Genomic DNA, 15,016 nt, shown 5'->3' on the forward strand with positions numbered 1-15,016 from the left:
TTAATTCTAATTACTAAAGTTCTATCATTAAATAATGCTTGATTATCATAATATCATATTATAACGCTTGACTGACTGATGTTAAGAGCGTACTAGAGAAATCTTTCGGCAGGGGCAGCCCTAGTATCTAATATCATACATCAGGCTTTTGAGGAACATTTATTTGTTTATCTCTCAATCACCATTGTATTGTATTATATGTTTTGAAACTACAGAGCTTTGAGCTTAAAACTAAGCATTTAAATATCATCTTACTAAGACCTATTGTGTGAAAACTAATATTTATATGCATTATGTAAATAGTCTGCTATACTATTATAAAGATCATTGATTTAAATTACAAGCTATCAGAATTTCATCTTTCTTTTTGGCCATAAAAATAATATAATTCGTATCAAATGGCATATTTTTAGTCAGTTTGGATTTAAATAGAATATGAGCTCCATAACATCCTTCTTCATATTCTGTTCATGCTATGTAAGTCATAAAAGCCTGATGTTTCAAATGAAACTCAACAAAAACACATATGCAAACATTTTTTTTTCAGGGTTTTCAGTGTTAAGTAGCCTTTCTGCTATTCGGGTTCATTTTACAAGCTGGTTTGGTAGTAACAATGCAAAGAAAGTGAATGGGATATTGACCAAGCAAGGTTCTCATTTCACTTGGCAAGCAGACTGTAACTTAGGAGCAATGAGAGGTGCCGAACGCTCTGCAGAACACTTAGGGTCAAAGGTGGAGGTGAGTTCAGGCCTCAACTGGTGCTGGGCTGCCAAGGGTGAATGGATACGACCCCCCTGGTTCCTGTTTCATAAATTGATGTGAATTTGCTGCTTGAACAGAGAGCCAGGACCTTCCCCACGTCCGCTTGGGATGCCGAATTTTGTGAAAGAAACGTTGTCCAGGAGAAGTGCGTTGACGGCTTTGATTAGCTTTGAGTATCCAGGACCTTTTCAACCATTTCAATCTTGGTGCTCTGTAGACGGTCGCTGCTCTCCAAATGTACATACAAGCTGAGTGGAACAGATATTCAGGTATTCAGAGACAATGGGAAAGCGGTAATGATGGCCGATAATAAAAATCTCTTCCTCCACCGAGAGTCTTGAAACCTTTCAGCGCCTATCAAAATGGGAGCCTCCAATGGAAAGACAAAGGAAAAGAAAATAACATTGGTAAAGGTAGACAGTTTTCCTCAGCTGAGGAACACTGGGTCATATCATGCTGTGCTGCAACTTTTACATGTAGTGACATAGAAAGGCTGCCAATCCTAGTAATGAAGGGGGAGGTAAATGGGGTTTCTTCTAGGGCTGCATGATTAACCTGAAATAAAACTGAAATCGCAATGTGTTTCAGTATGATTTTCAAATCACAAAGGCTGCATTTTAATTAAATAAATGTACGTGCTGCATGTTTCAGAGTGACGCACGGCACTGTGTTCATTTACACATGAGCAGCTCAAGATCCACCAGTGTTTTCAGTGTCTCGGTTCATTGCTCCACACAAACTCCATCTCTGCATCTTCTCTGAGTTTGGGTCAACTCAATGTGCATTTGGAAACTCATCATATACCAACCATCTTCCCAAACATGTAATAAAAAGTACTTATCGACCAAAGAGACAATTTAACGGCTCTCTGTGGCTTTGCATCAAAATAAAGGTTTGATGGTTTGACATTTGAAAGTTAAGAAATTAAATATTAGTATTGTAATTTCAGAGTTTAAAATTAGATTTTTTTTTTAATAGTTTTTTAGTCGAAGTACTAATAATAATACTAATACTAATTGTTATTATTATTATTAGCAGTAGTAGTAAATAATATTACCGTATTGACCCGAATATAAGACGATGTTTTTTTCTTGGAAATACATCTGAAAAAACGCGTCGTCTTATATTCAGGGTCTAGACTTTGACATGTCAATAATACACCCACAACAATAGGTGGCGCCAAATACGCATAAAACGAGTGTGCCATGAAATACGTAATGTAATGCGTGTTGTAAAGATTGCGAGTTAAAGGGGTCATATGATGCGATTTCAAGTTTTCCTTTCTCTTTGGAGTGTTACAAGCTGTTCGTGGGTCGTCTTATATTCGGGCCAATACGGTAATATTGCATTATTTATGTATTTATTTTAGCCATACTGATTTATAATTGCATCATTTTGGCCAAATTGTACAGCCCTATACAGACAAGCACAGTAAACCTGGAATTGAAAAAAAATGCATTTTCAATTGCAATCGCAACTTTTATCAGAAAAAAAAAAAAATTACAGCTTTAGTGTCCCTTCCCTAAATTAGACTTTAAGAGCCCAGAACTGCTAAAATGTAAGCTTTTTTCCTTGCCATCAGATTGACCGCAATCATTTGAGATCCCATCTGGAACTCATCAGTCTGCCATTTGGAAATGGCCCAATCATGAAATTAAACTTTGGGATTACCAAAATTTAGAGAGCAACGCAAATAAAATTCACCCCGAGGCATGTGCACCGCGTCTCGGATTCGACACATTTCATATTTCCGAGGAGTGGGTGGCACAGATCCCCGGAGGGGGAGGCTGGGTTCCCTCTTAACTCTGGAGCAATCTGGACACCTGACCAGTCGGCATTACAGGTTGTGTTTGTTTTACTTTGTACGGGAAAGCAAACAGGGCTCTTTTCTTCAGACGGCGTGGGCTGAAATCTTTCTTAAATCTCTGGGTGGAAATGACAAAGCCAGCCCTTACCTTCCTGAGTGAGATTTGACCACCTGAAGAAACTCTCTACACCGCAAAATCTCTTCAACGTGTAATTACTCTGACATCATTTGGGACTGGAGGAAATCGCTAACTAGATCCATCAAATGCTCACCCATGTCCTTTAGCTACAGCAAGCGTCTCGCATTATAAGCCCAACCACATATGCAAATATCTGGCTCTAAATAAAACCTCCCAATTAAAACAAAACAGTTGCCATGCAACCACTGAGGTCAGCGAAAGTTTTGGAACGTGCCTGATTCTACCAAGACTGCAAAGGATGTAAAGTTTCCTCCACTCATGACAGCTCCTCAGTGGGTCACTGGACCGGAATCTGGAATCAGTCAGTCGATGTGATTAGCAGACCTGACCTCGATCCGCTACCTGTCACTAGAGCTTTACGTTAGAGCCCAGAGAGAGGGCCGTTCTGAAAAACCTCAAAAGAGAATCACTCATCCATGGCTTACCGCACACTGGAAATAAGATTTCAGCCGTGTGACTGCCAAGCAGATAGCAGAAACAGCACCCTCTATGGGCAGATAGCAAAATGACTTTCTGAAAAGGCAAATTTAACACTATGAAAACATTAAAACCAGGGCTGTGTGTCATTCAGAATTAAACTGAGAATGACTTAATTTCCAATTCAAAAAGTTGCAAACTGGGTGAAGAACTGCAATTTGAAATTAAATTTAAAGTAGAACTAAAACTCAAAGATATTCACATAACTAATTTTAGTTTAGTAGACAGATAGAACGATAGATAGAATGATAGATGGAACGATAGAACGACAGATAGAACGATAGAATAGATAGAAAGATAGATACAGACAGACAGATAGATAGATAGATAGATTGAGCTCTAATCTTAAAGCTTCTAAATACTACTGGAACCAATCTGGTCATGTGTCGATATCAAGCTTACGAACACTTCCTGTCCATCCATGATCACCAAAAATAAAAGGACATCGGGTTAAATGACATCATGGTCTATCTGGTTTTATCACAAATTTCCTATCAATGTACCCGCTTTACCTCCTGTTGCACACTAAAAACACACACATCTTTCGAGGCTACTGTGCAGGGTCTCAGTCTTTGAGAGCGGTAGCTGCTTGGCGGCAGGAAGCTGAAGTTGCGGCCGTGAGCCAGAGCCCCTTTTCCCCTTAATTCCACAATGTGTCTTCATTCATCTCGAAGAGCACATGGAAAAGCCATTGCGGGGGAAAAGCCCCTTCCTGCCGGCTCGGTCTCGGACAGACGCTGCACTCTTGCGTATTCCCTCTTCACTCGGCTAACAGGAAATAGCCCTTTATTACAAAGGGGGGACGTGAGGATGAAAAACAGGGGATTTAGAAGTCTGGAGTTTTATTTGTAGACAACTTGTGCTGAGAGCTGCGAAGGGATGGAGAAGCAACCCAATCTGCCGTCTCCCGACAAGGGGGGCTAATTTAGCGTACGCCAAATGTCCACGGGACCACCGCCGATCTGTACGGCGCACGCAGAGACGTCTGACAACACTGCAGAGATCAGGCCCACGAGACGAGAAGTAAAAGACAAGACTGACAAGCTAATGAGATTCACACCTTCTCATCTCCATCTGAGACAACTGAACGACCTGAAATGAGTGCAGATTATAAGAGAGGAGCCACCTGTAGATGTTAAATACTATTAGCAATGTATTTAACATTCAATAGTGAATGTAGGGTGGGACTTTATCTTAACCAGTGGGATAAGGAAAAGGTCCAGGATGCTAGAATAGTTGTCTAGTCGTTTGTCGAAGACTAGTAGACTGTTTCTATTATCCTGGTTGACTAGTTAGTTTCAGCCAGTTTTAATATTTTTAGCAGCAGTGATGTAAAGAGGATGAACTTCAAGTACATTTAAAAGCCATGAACACAACTTAACAGACAGGATTTTACAGTGCAAACTGCATGTTGTGTTTTAGTGTGCTAATAATCCAACGGCAATTTGTACAATGCAAGTAAACTAAAAATTATTGGTACATCATGATGCAGCAATACTGCAATAATCAATTCACTTGTATCTATAGTGTTTTCAACTATGCGTATAATTTCAAAGCAAAAAATATTTAATAATCGTTAAGAAATGTTTTTAGATAAAAAAAAAACATTAAAATATTTGGTTAAAGTTACAGTATGTTAGAGTTTGACAATGTTTTTGTAATTTCATCAATTTTGTAATCCTGTAAATGCTATTTTTGTTGATCAAAAAAGTCAAGAAAAAAAATGTGTTAAGACTAAAATGAACAAAATGCTGACAATTTAATGGACATTTACATCAAAATATAAGTATGACTAAAATATAAACCTATAAAAATTACTGTAAAACCATTGCAAGTACATTACTGCTTAAACTGACTCCTATGAGCAACGTTCCCATTCTTACGCATGATCTGTAGTTGTACAAGTGAATCCCTTATTTGTACTTTTATAACAATGATAAATACTGATTAAAGGACATTCACATCAAAATATGAAAACTATGACTGACTATAACCATAATTAACATTACAGCACAGTAAAATACTCTCCAAGAAGTTGCACCTCTAAATTCATCCAAAATGTGGTGCTTTTGTAACAATTTAATTGACTTCAATAATAAATTTCAAGACAAATAACTGCTGAAACTGATTCATGAGCAACGTTTTCATTATTACACATAATTTGTAGTTGTACACATTAAACCCTTTTTATGCCCTTTTAAAATATCAATTTAATATTTAATGACTTCATAAATGTTTTAATTGTCAAATATTTTGTTAAAATGTATTTGTTTGTCATTTTGCACATTATTGTGAACTAAACTTATTTACACATAATAGTATAGGACTAAAATGAATGAATACTGCATGTAAAAAATATTGACATTTTGATTAAAATATGAAAACTTAAAACTGTAAAAACCACATTTACAGCATAGCAAAACTCTCTCCATGAAGTTGCATCTCTAAATTAATGAAAAAAAAAACCCCAGCACTTTTGTAACAAATTCATTGAGTTCAACAGACAAATCACTGTTGAAACTGACTCCTATGAGGAAGCCCCCTTTTTTCTCTTTTACAATAACACTGATAAATGGTCCACAATAATACGAATGACATTTACGAACAAAGTAAATACGCACAACTTTGATTTCATGTTGTCGTTAAACTAAAAGAACTAGAAACCTCCAAAGACAGAGAAATGCCAAAAATGTGAACTTTTACAAACAAAATGATGGTAGTCAGCATTCCTGATGTGTTCTGAATGACTACGAAGGAGCATTAAAAAGTCACTCTGAAATCGGGGATCTACCCAAGAACAATAACACTTCTGCAAAACATTCCTGGTCGGTAGCAGATTGCCAAGAACAGTTTTGGATGGCTGCTGTGTTTAGGTTGTATGGCCTGGCAAATTATCCAGACCGTATTGTGCCAGGGTTCAACGGTTTTCAATGGAGCATGTAAATTAAAGAGCTGAAGAGGAATTCTTTAATGGTCCTACATGTAAATATGAGACGTTACAGAGCTCCTTACTGCAGAGGTGCATCACGGCCTCCCCTCAAAAAAGCCAACAGAGACATTACAGAAATGTGGTAACGTCTGACAGGCATAAGGGAACAGTATCAAGTACTGCGGTTCAGACACTTCCAGCCTGAGGAACAGGACAAAAATATTTTTCCTTTACATGAAACATTACACAACTAATCATATTACCCTCTACGGAACAATGAAGTAATCATGCCTGTGCAAACGCAGCAGAAAAAGCCACCGCTATATTTAGATTTACTTAAATCATCTTTAGTCTACTTGTCTTTCAGAAGTTATTAAGTGTCATGTCATTCAAGAAACATCAATCATAGATTTCCATTATTACTCCTTGAAAGGAATAGTTCACCCAAAAATGAAAATCTGTTGAAAATTGTCTCACCCTCAAGCCATCCAAGATGTAGATGAGTTTGTTTCTTCATCAGAACAGATTTGGAGTAATTTAGCATTACATCACTTGCTCACCAATGGATCCTCTGCAGTGAACGGGTGCCGTCAGAATAAGAGTCCAAACAGCTGATAAAAACATCACAATAATCCGCAAGACTCCAGACCATCAATTAAAGGCAGGGTAGGTGATTTGGTTCAAAAACATTTTTGTTATGCTGGTTGAAAGTCTCTTCACATCCCGATAGCAATCACTAAGTATTTATATGTATTTATATCGCCTGTGGAAGGCGTAGGACCATAAAATGTTCGACCAATCAGATTATTCGGTCCGAACATTACGATAGGCTGTCCTACCTGCCTGTCAAAGGATGTATTTGCATAATACATATAATAATTTGTATAATAATTGCCTACCCTACCTTTAACATCTTGTGAACTGAAAACTGTATGTTTGTAAGGAACAAATTCATCATTAAGACGATTTTCAAAATTTGAACAATTGCTTCCGGCTAAAATACGAGGCCTCCATTCATAATATTGCTTTCTCCAGTGAAAAGGTAATCTTGTCTGAATCAGGAGAGAAATATGCACAGATCAGGCACAGTTTTTGAGAGAAACCAGTCTAAGACAGTTCTAAACAAATATGTTTGTGAATTTTGATGTGAGAGGACAACAGGGGATGGACCTTTTCACTGGAAGAAGAGTTTTTATGGACTATGGAACAGAAGCGATGGTTCCTAATGCATTAATAATGGATTTGTATCTTTACAAACAAGCATCTTTTTGCTTCACAAGTCATTAATTGATGGACTGGAGTGGTGTGGATTACTTGTTACTTGCAGATTATTGTGATGTTTCATCAGCTGCTTGGACTCTCATTCTGACGGCACCCATTCACTGCAGAAGATCCGCTGATGAGCAAGTGATGTAATGCTAAATTTCTCCAAATCTATTCTGATGAAGAAACAAACTCATCTACATATCGGATGGCCTGAGAGTAAATTTTCAACAATTTTTCATTTTTGGGTGAACTATTCCTCTAAAGGTACACTAAAGTGTGACTTTGACCTCAGCTGTCATTACCTAGATTAAGAAACCTGAATAAAGCTCACTCAAACTAAGAAAGTGCACGAAACGTGAAACTACGCATTCCTGCCATTTAGTTTTTTTGTGACATTAAGCTGGTATTTCACACAGTTTGTTCATAAAGAGTCCAAAATTCCCTTAAGTAGTCAAATGATGCATTTGTTATGCATCCAAATAAAAGTCAAAAGAGTTGAAAGTCAAATGGCCATCTGGAAACAAATGATAGGAGGACAGCATGCAAAGGACACATCGCAACAGAGGCAGGTGCACCAACACCTGGACACAATGGTGATATTCAGACTGATGCAGGTGCACCAACACCTGGACACAATGGTGATATTCAGACTTGCTGAACTGGAAACTGGAATTTAATGGAAATAAGAGTTGAGCACAAAAAACATTTCCATGGATTTTCAGTGACCTGAAACGAAGAAACACATCGAACATCCAACAGTCTGAGACCAGTAGTGAACTATTCTTTTCAAATTGATTACAAGTGATGTTAGAAGTTGCATGAAAATTTAAGTGAACACCTGCATTGACACATTTAATTACAGCACCACTGGATCTGACATCAACAAAACCTAATGATTATGTTTTTCAGCATAATTTGAAATTATCCAAAAAGCATTTTTTACTTAAAGTGCAGAATCTTAAATATTTCTCATTTAAAATATATCAAAATATTTTAAATCCAAAAACCTAGCTAATTTCTTTGTCAAATTAGACACTTTTTTCCTACAAAAATGGTATTATCACTATTGCACCACCATAATAAATGAACATGGGATCTCCTTCAAACAATGGAAGAAACTTTGTGTTATGGCAGTGGTGGCCAATATCACATTACCACAGTTTTGTAGTTTTTGTAGCATTGTAACTAGGGCTGGGCGATATAGCCAAAAAATGTATCAAGGCTATAATGTTTCATATCGTTCGGTATCGATAATTATTGACATTTTTTATAACCTTTTTTAAAACAAAGAGCAATAGAAAAAAATGTTTACATTTAACCACTGTATTTTTAAATTAACCCAATTTATTGAGACAATCAATCAATAAGTTTGATTTATTTAACAATCAAACACAAAATAAAAATTAAACATATCTAATTTGTTTTAAATGCAGATTAAATAGGTTTTAAGGAAACTTTTGTCTTGTCTCCCGAGGCCACAGGAGGGCGCAATGAACAAAATAATGCAGCGCATTTAAATGGTTAACGCACGGAAGTAACTCTATAAAAAAAACGTGCATTACGTCTAAATTAACTCATAAAAATAAAATATAATTTCGTAAATTGCATAAACAATTATGAACAAAACAGCATTTATGCATTGCTTAATCCAAAGAGCCGAAGCGCCATTCACACAGATTGCATTTAAAAACATATGAGACGCAGTGAAAAGGAATAAACCTCCACAAATTCGTGACATGTTTTCTAAAAGTTTAAACTGTTTTAACTTTGCATGGCTACATCTCTTCTGTGAGACGCGAGTGCAGCAGTCATATTTGTCCGTCTAAAAAATGCGCTGAATATGTGTTCTGTGTGAATGGCTTGGTTTCGGTTTTAACCATAGACTGTATAAAAACCGGTTTTCACCTAATCAAGATCTTCTCCGTATTGAGCTTCTATATTTCTCTAATATTTTGAATGAATAATGCAGCAGTGGCGCGTCTCGTGGGCTAGACTAACAAAACATTAAAATGCAACAACGTCACTTACATCACCGCATCTCGTGCGCCACCAATGACGCTCCCTGACGCACACCTAACATTGCAAATGTTTATTTTAAATTCAACTAATCATTCTTTATTTACAATCTCCTCATCACAGGCAGGCACAGCACTCATTTCAGCATGTGTTTGTGTGTGCTGTCTGCGTCACTCATAGCACGTGCCTATATCGTGCGCTATATCGAACATTTTTTCTATCGTTATCGAAGAAGGTGTACCGTCGATAAACATCGATACCGTTTTATCGCCCAGGCCTAATTGTAACTATGATATTTTGGTGAAAACTAAATTTACCACAGTACATTTTAAAAGGCAGTGTTGTCTTTAAATCCCTCCCAGCCATGGACAGCTGTGGAAAAACAGCTTTCAAACTAAATCTGACTCAGAGTTATGAGATGTTGATTGTTCTGACATGGGAAGAGCTTGTCCTGGTCTGGATGATGAACAGATTCTTACCTCCTCATCAGACGTGTCGTGTTCATACTCGTCCACCTGAGAGGAAATCTGGAGGCCGCTGTCTCTGTCGGATGCAACACTTTCCTCTCCTCCCTCCTTCCCTGCAGCTTTCTTCTTTTTCTTCTTTTCTTTTGAATGTTGGCCATCAGTCTGTAGAAACAAAATAAAAAACAACATTAGCTGTGATCAAAATCTTAGATTATGTATTCAAACATTGACAAATATTTTCTATAAACAGTATTAAATGAATTATAAAAACTAAAAATCTAAGAAAAAAATAGCCTCGAAAGATTGTTTTGAGTGAATCCCATATTTAATCCAATCCGAGTAAAGTTTTTTTTTTTTTTTGTACATTTCTTGAATTTTTTCCCATAGCAGTTAAATTCACATTTGTAATGTGAAAAAAAAAATCACTATTTTATTTATTAGTGTTAATTGTCTAAATTCATGCATTTATACACTAAATAATAGTATTTGTTGTACTTTATGCAGATTTTAATACAATAAAAATTGTATTACGCTAATTTATATTACAAATGACCAAAAAAAGAATCTCATATTTTGTCCAACCCCAACAAGGCTTTTTTTTTAGTCACTGTGGTTTTCTTTTTCCATACCAATTAAATTCACATTTATAATGTGATAAAAAGGTTTTCTCAGTTTCAAATCTAAAAATCTAAAATTAATTTAATCTATTTATACACTAAATTGCTGTATTTTTTGTACTATCTTTATGCAGATTAATAAAATAAAAATTGTATTACATTAATTTACATAAAAAAATAACTGAACAAGAAAAATGAAGCAAGAAAAACTTGAATTAAAAACAAACTAAAAATTTGAATTATTAAAAAGAAAAGTTGCAGTACACCATAATCAGTACAAGTCGCGTTATTTACATTGTTCTGTGTCTAGTATATACCTTGCATAATTGTATGCAACTAATGTAATTAAGTTATATTGTAATGCAACAAGTACTAGTTATTAGCATAGCAATAGTATGCAACTAGTATGTACCAGGGTTATTATAGCTAACTAAAACCATAAAAATCGTTTTTGTTACGTGAAGTAAAATAAATGTTAACTGAAATAAAATATGAAAAAAAAGCTTATTTTATTTCAGCAAGTTGCCAAAGCAACATTTCCTTTTTTCATGTAGTTTGACTTGATGTACAAAAAGAACTAAAACAATTTTTGTTTTAATTATAATAAAACTCAAATAATAAAAAAAAGAAATTATTAAAAAAAGGGAGGTATGTATGATGCACTGTGCTTAATTGTCATTAAAAAAAATGTAAACTATGCAAAAATTGTGTATATAAAGGCTTATAATATTTTATTTCTGCAAAATTAACTAAAATGAAATATTAACCGTTTTCAATCTCAAGTTTTCAATTTTTCAGCACGCAAGTACACGTAGTCAGTTATTTCATGCTGTTGTAGAAAAACATGCTTCCGTACAGCATTTTCCAGACCCCGTCTTTTATGGCAGCATGACAGTCTACATGTTTCAGGTATACAGTTTATTTCATTTCATGCACAAACGTCCTCAGCGTGATTTACACGTGTGCCGTTGAAAAGCAGTCACCAGAACCTCACATCCTGCCCGAGACGCCGGGACAGTGGGGATGAAAGCTTGCAGTACCGCCTGTTATTTACCACAGCCCATCAGTCATGAGAAGGCCAAACAGACTGAAAAGCTCCTAACAGGGTCGAGAGGAAGAGCAGCTTTGAGCCTCCGCGTCTCCCACGAGCCCAAGATGGGGCAGGTGAGCAACCTGCACTGATTTACGGCTCCTTAACGTCCCGCTATCTCTTGGACTGCAGAGCTAAGTGAAACACTTCCTCCCTGAAGCCCAGTTAAATCCACATCAAGACACTCGAGCCCCGCGTTCCTGAGTGCCTCGTGCAGCCCAAGGGACGGCCAATTTTTCCACTAGTGCTGAAGATCTAAAAACAAGCTGAAACAGAGTTTTGGAAAAGAAGGGTTGGGGGTCTGACACCGGTTGTTCTGAGTCATTAAACCGCAGGCCAAATTAGGACGTGACCTGTTAGGATGAGCAGCCATATCAAATGTTTTCACAATGCATTTGCTGCCAATACAAAATTGTGAGTATCACGAGGACTTGTCACGTTTGCATTGCAATTTGTAAGTATAAAAACATTAAAACAGATGTTTTAAGTGTCCCTGATTCTAACAAACAACAATGAATCAATTCAAACTGTCTGTTGATCCATGAACTCCAATTCAATGATTCATTTGCAAAACTCAAAAACGGTTTATGGAAATAATTTAACACATCTGGATGTTTTAGTAAGAATATATATTATTGTTTATCACTTTGTTATATTGCATATATATGAAACACTATAATTAGCAAGTTTTTTTTAATGATATTCATACTTTTATTCATCAAGGATTGGTCAAAAGTGACAGTAAAGAGATTCAAAGACTTTCTATTCATCAAAGAACAATTGTTTATAATTAATAATAATAAATGCTTCTTGATCATCAAATAAGCATATTAAAATGACACTGAAGACTGGGGTAATGGCTACTGAAAATTCAGCTTTGCCATCACAGGAATTAATTACATTTTAAAATATATTCAAAATGAAAACAATTATTTTAAATTTCACAATATTACAGTTTTTTTTTTACTGTATTTTGATCAAATAAATGCAGCCTTGGGGAGAACAAAAACATTTAAAAAAACATCTCACAATGATGTAGGGCTATTACAATGCTTAACCTAAATGTATTTGTACTGAGCACTGTTTGTGCACATAAATTAAAAAAATTATAAAACACTATTTATTGCATGTGTTGATTTAATTAAACTGTGAAGAACACCTTAATTAACGAGATTTTATTGCATATTTATTTTTTTAATAAATATTCTGAATCTTACAACAATACTACACTACAAATAAAATGTCAGAACTATTACAAAAAGAGATAAAAGCTGAAAATGATTAGATTAGGATATTATTTAACTAAATATCACCCAGGCCTAATCTGCCAATGCGCTCGAATTCAATTTCACAACTAACCAGACGGTCAAGGATCCGAACACACTCGTTTCTACTGCAAGAGTCCGGTAATAAAAGAAGGATGTGGGGCCAGAGAAATGGTCTTTAGACAGATGATTTGACCAGATGACGTTTGAGTGGCCAGACAGAACAGAAGAGCTCACGCGGTGTGGATTCACATTAAAAACAAGCTCTTCACGACGTCTGGCCAGTCGACCGCAAAACCGACGTGGACTGAAGATGCTGCCTGCAAATCAAATGACGAAGCTGCGAATGACACACGAATCAGACGGAGAAATTAACACGCTGACAGGCTATTGGAGCTATTAAATGTTTTTAAATCGCACACACACTCCACGTATGTTTGCACAATAACGTGTTTTTAATGTCTGTTGGCGGACCGTCCCGGGTTCCGCTCCGAAAGCCTCAAGTCGCTCATTATTCCGCTTGCTTCCTCGGAACTGCGGTTGAGTTATTGAGTGAGTCGCGGATGGAACAACCCGACGCCACTCATCAACATTCACGCTGATACTTAATTAAGACCGTGGCCTCTCAATTAAACGCCTCAGGATCCGCATCCCCCCATCTGGCCCTCGCAAGACCTCGGAGGAGCAAGTCACGTGTTAGAGATGGAAGCGGACCAGTCGTGTCTGGAGCTCGCGTCAAGCGTAGGCGTATGCCATAGCGAGAAAGAAAGTTTCAAGGTAAGACGAGCCCCTCCGGTCTCTTCCACCCCCGTCCCGATGTCATCTCCCGCCCCCTCACGCGGCGCGAGCGCGGCCGCCGCTGGATCAGACACACGGCTGCAGGGGCGGCGGGAATTCTCCAGGGAATCATAACGTCTCCAGCAGCCGCATTAACTTCTGCCTGGTGTGCATCACTCAGAGCCACGATCAGTCTCTTTTAGAAGACCCGCAACAAAAGAGCACAGGAAAAAACACGCCAGGGGGGCGGTTTAAAAAGCTGAGACGGAAAAAATACGTCCCACGGTCTCCGCTGCAACGCCAGACAGAGATTTCAAAGCTGTGAATTTGATAGTGTCCCGCGGTAAGTCAGACACATCCGCTGGAGCGCCACACTTTGGCCCGGCCTGAACCTCACACTGTAGGTGCTGTTGATCCTGACAAATGAGAGCAGAAAGATCTGGAGGAACTCCATACGATTCTGCTCACATGTAAAGGGCCTAATGCTACACTAGCAGAACAAAACAGGCCAGTTATTATCCACAGCCTATCATTTATCATTTCACCAAAACATGAATTAAAAAAGAAAAGAAAAGAAAATGCTGTTGACAAGGCTGTTGGTAGATTGCAATTGTAAAATAATTATTTACAAAAATTCGAAGAACATCATGCATTCTACAATACATGCCAGTCAAAGGAGACAAGCAATATGTTGACATCAGGGGTGCTCCGATTGATCGGCTACCGATCACTATCGGCGGATAATCAGGTTGGGATGATTGATCGGCGGTCTCTAAAAAGGCCGATCTCAAGCTGATGACGCTGCCATGAGAGGTTTGGCACGACATGCAGCGGCACTTTCTCAGTCTCTGTCCGGCGCCGGTGAAATAATTATAATGCTGAAGGTGAGGTACTCACCTTCATATTTCTTCATTAAATAACTTAAAGTAATTTGAAAACCTTTTGTGAGACGTAATTTCACAAACAGCGTGAGTGAATCACCGCATAATGCCAGGTTCACATTACTCCGTGTGCAGTGCATACATGGTGCCTATTTTTTCCGCACTCATGTTAACGGATTAATAAAGCTGCACACGGTTGCTGTCCGTCAGTGCGTTCCAGTAGCGGTGCGTCTGCAGCAGAGCAGAGATCGTTTCCACACCGAGTCTTTTATATAATTTCATGTCATTTACTTATATAATTTCATGTCATTTATTTATATAATTTCATATACATAATTTGATTTAATAATAACTAAATTTGAAGCAAAAACAATGTTCTGACTAGCTTTGTGAAATTATACTACATGCCTGAACGAAGCAAACAGCAGAAGCTCTGAATGAGACGCAGATTCACTCTCTGACA

At 37.3% G+C, this 15,016-nt stretch overlaps 1 protein-coding gene and 1 long non-coding RNA gene across 2 annotated transcripts in view; one reads left to right on the plus strand and one right to left on the minus strand.

The window, feature by feature from the left end:
• The window catches only part of LOC107669991 (ribosome biogenesis protein bop1-like), an 80,749-nt gene that overhangs the window by 60,530 nt on the left and 5,203 nt on the right, over window positions 1–15,016 (minus strand). The window contains exon 3 of the mRNA XM_016462441.1: window positions 9,936–10,085. Coding sequence (XP_016317927.1) covers window positions 9,936–10,085 — 150 coding nt within the window. The remainder of the gene's footprint in view (window positions 1–9,935; window positions 10,086–15,016) is intronic.
• The window catches only part of LOC107669994 (uncharacterized), a 6,257-nt gene continuing 1,815 nt past the window's right edge, over window positions 10,575–15,016 (plus strand). Inside the window, exons 1-2 of the long non-coding RNA XR_001632056.1 lie at window positions 10,575–10,585; window positions 11,919–11,922. This is a non-coding gene — a long non-coding RNA (uncharacterized LOC107669994). The remainder of the gene's footprint in view (window positions 10,586–11,918; window positions 11,923–15,016) is intronic.

Source organism: Sinocyclocheilus anshuiensis, unplaced genomic scaffold (assembly GCF_001515605.1).
Source record: "Sinocyclocheilus anshuiensis isolate Anshui unplaced genomic scaffold, SAMN03320099.WGS_v1.1 scaffold160, whole genome shotgun sequence".
NCBI lineage: Eukaryota > Metazoa > Chordata > Actinopteri > Cypriniformes > Cyprinidae > Sinocyclocheilus > Sinocyclocheilus anshuiensis.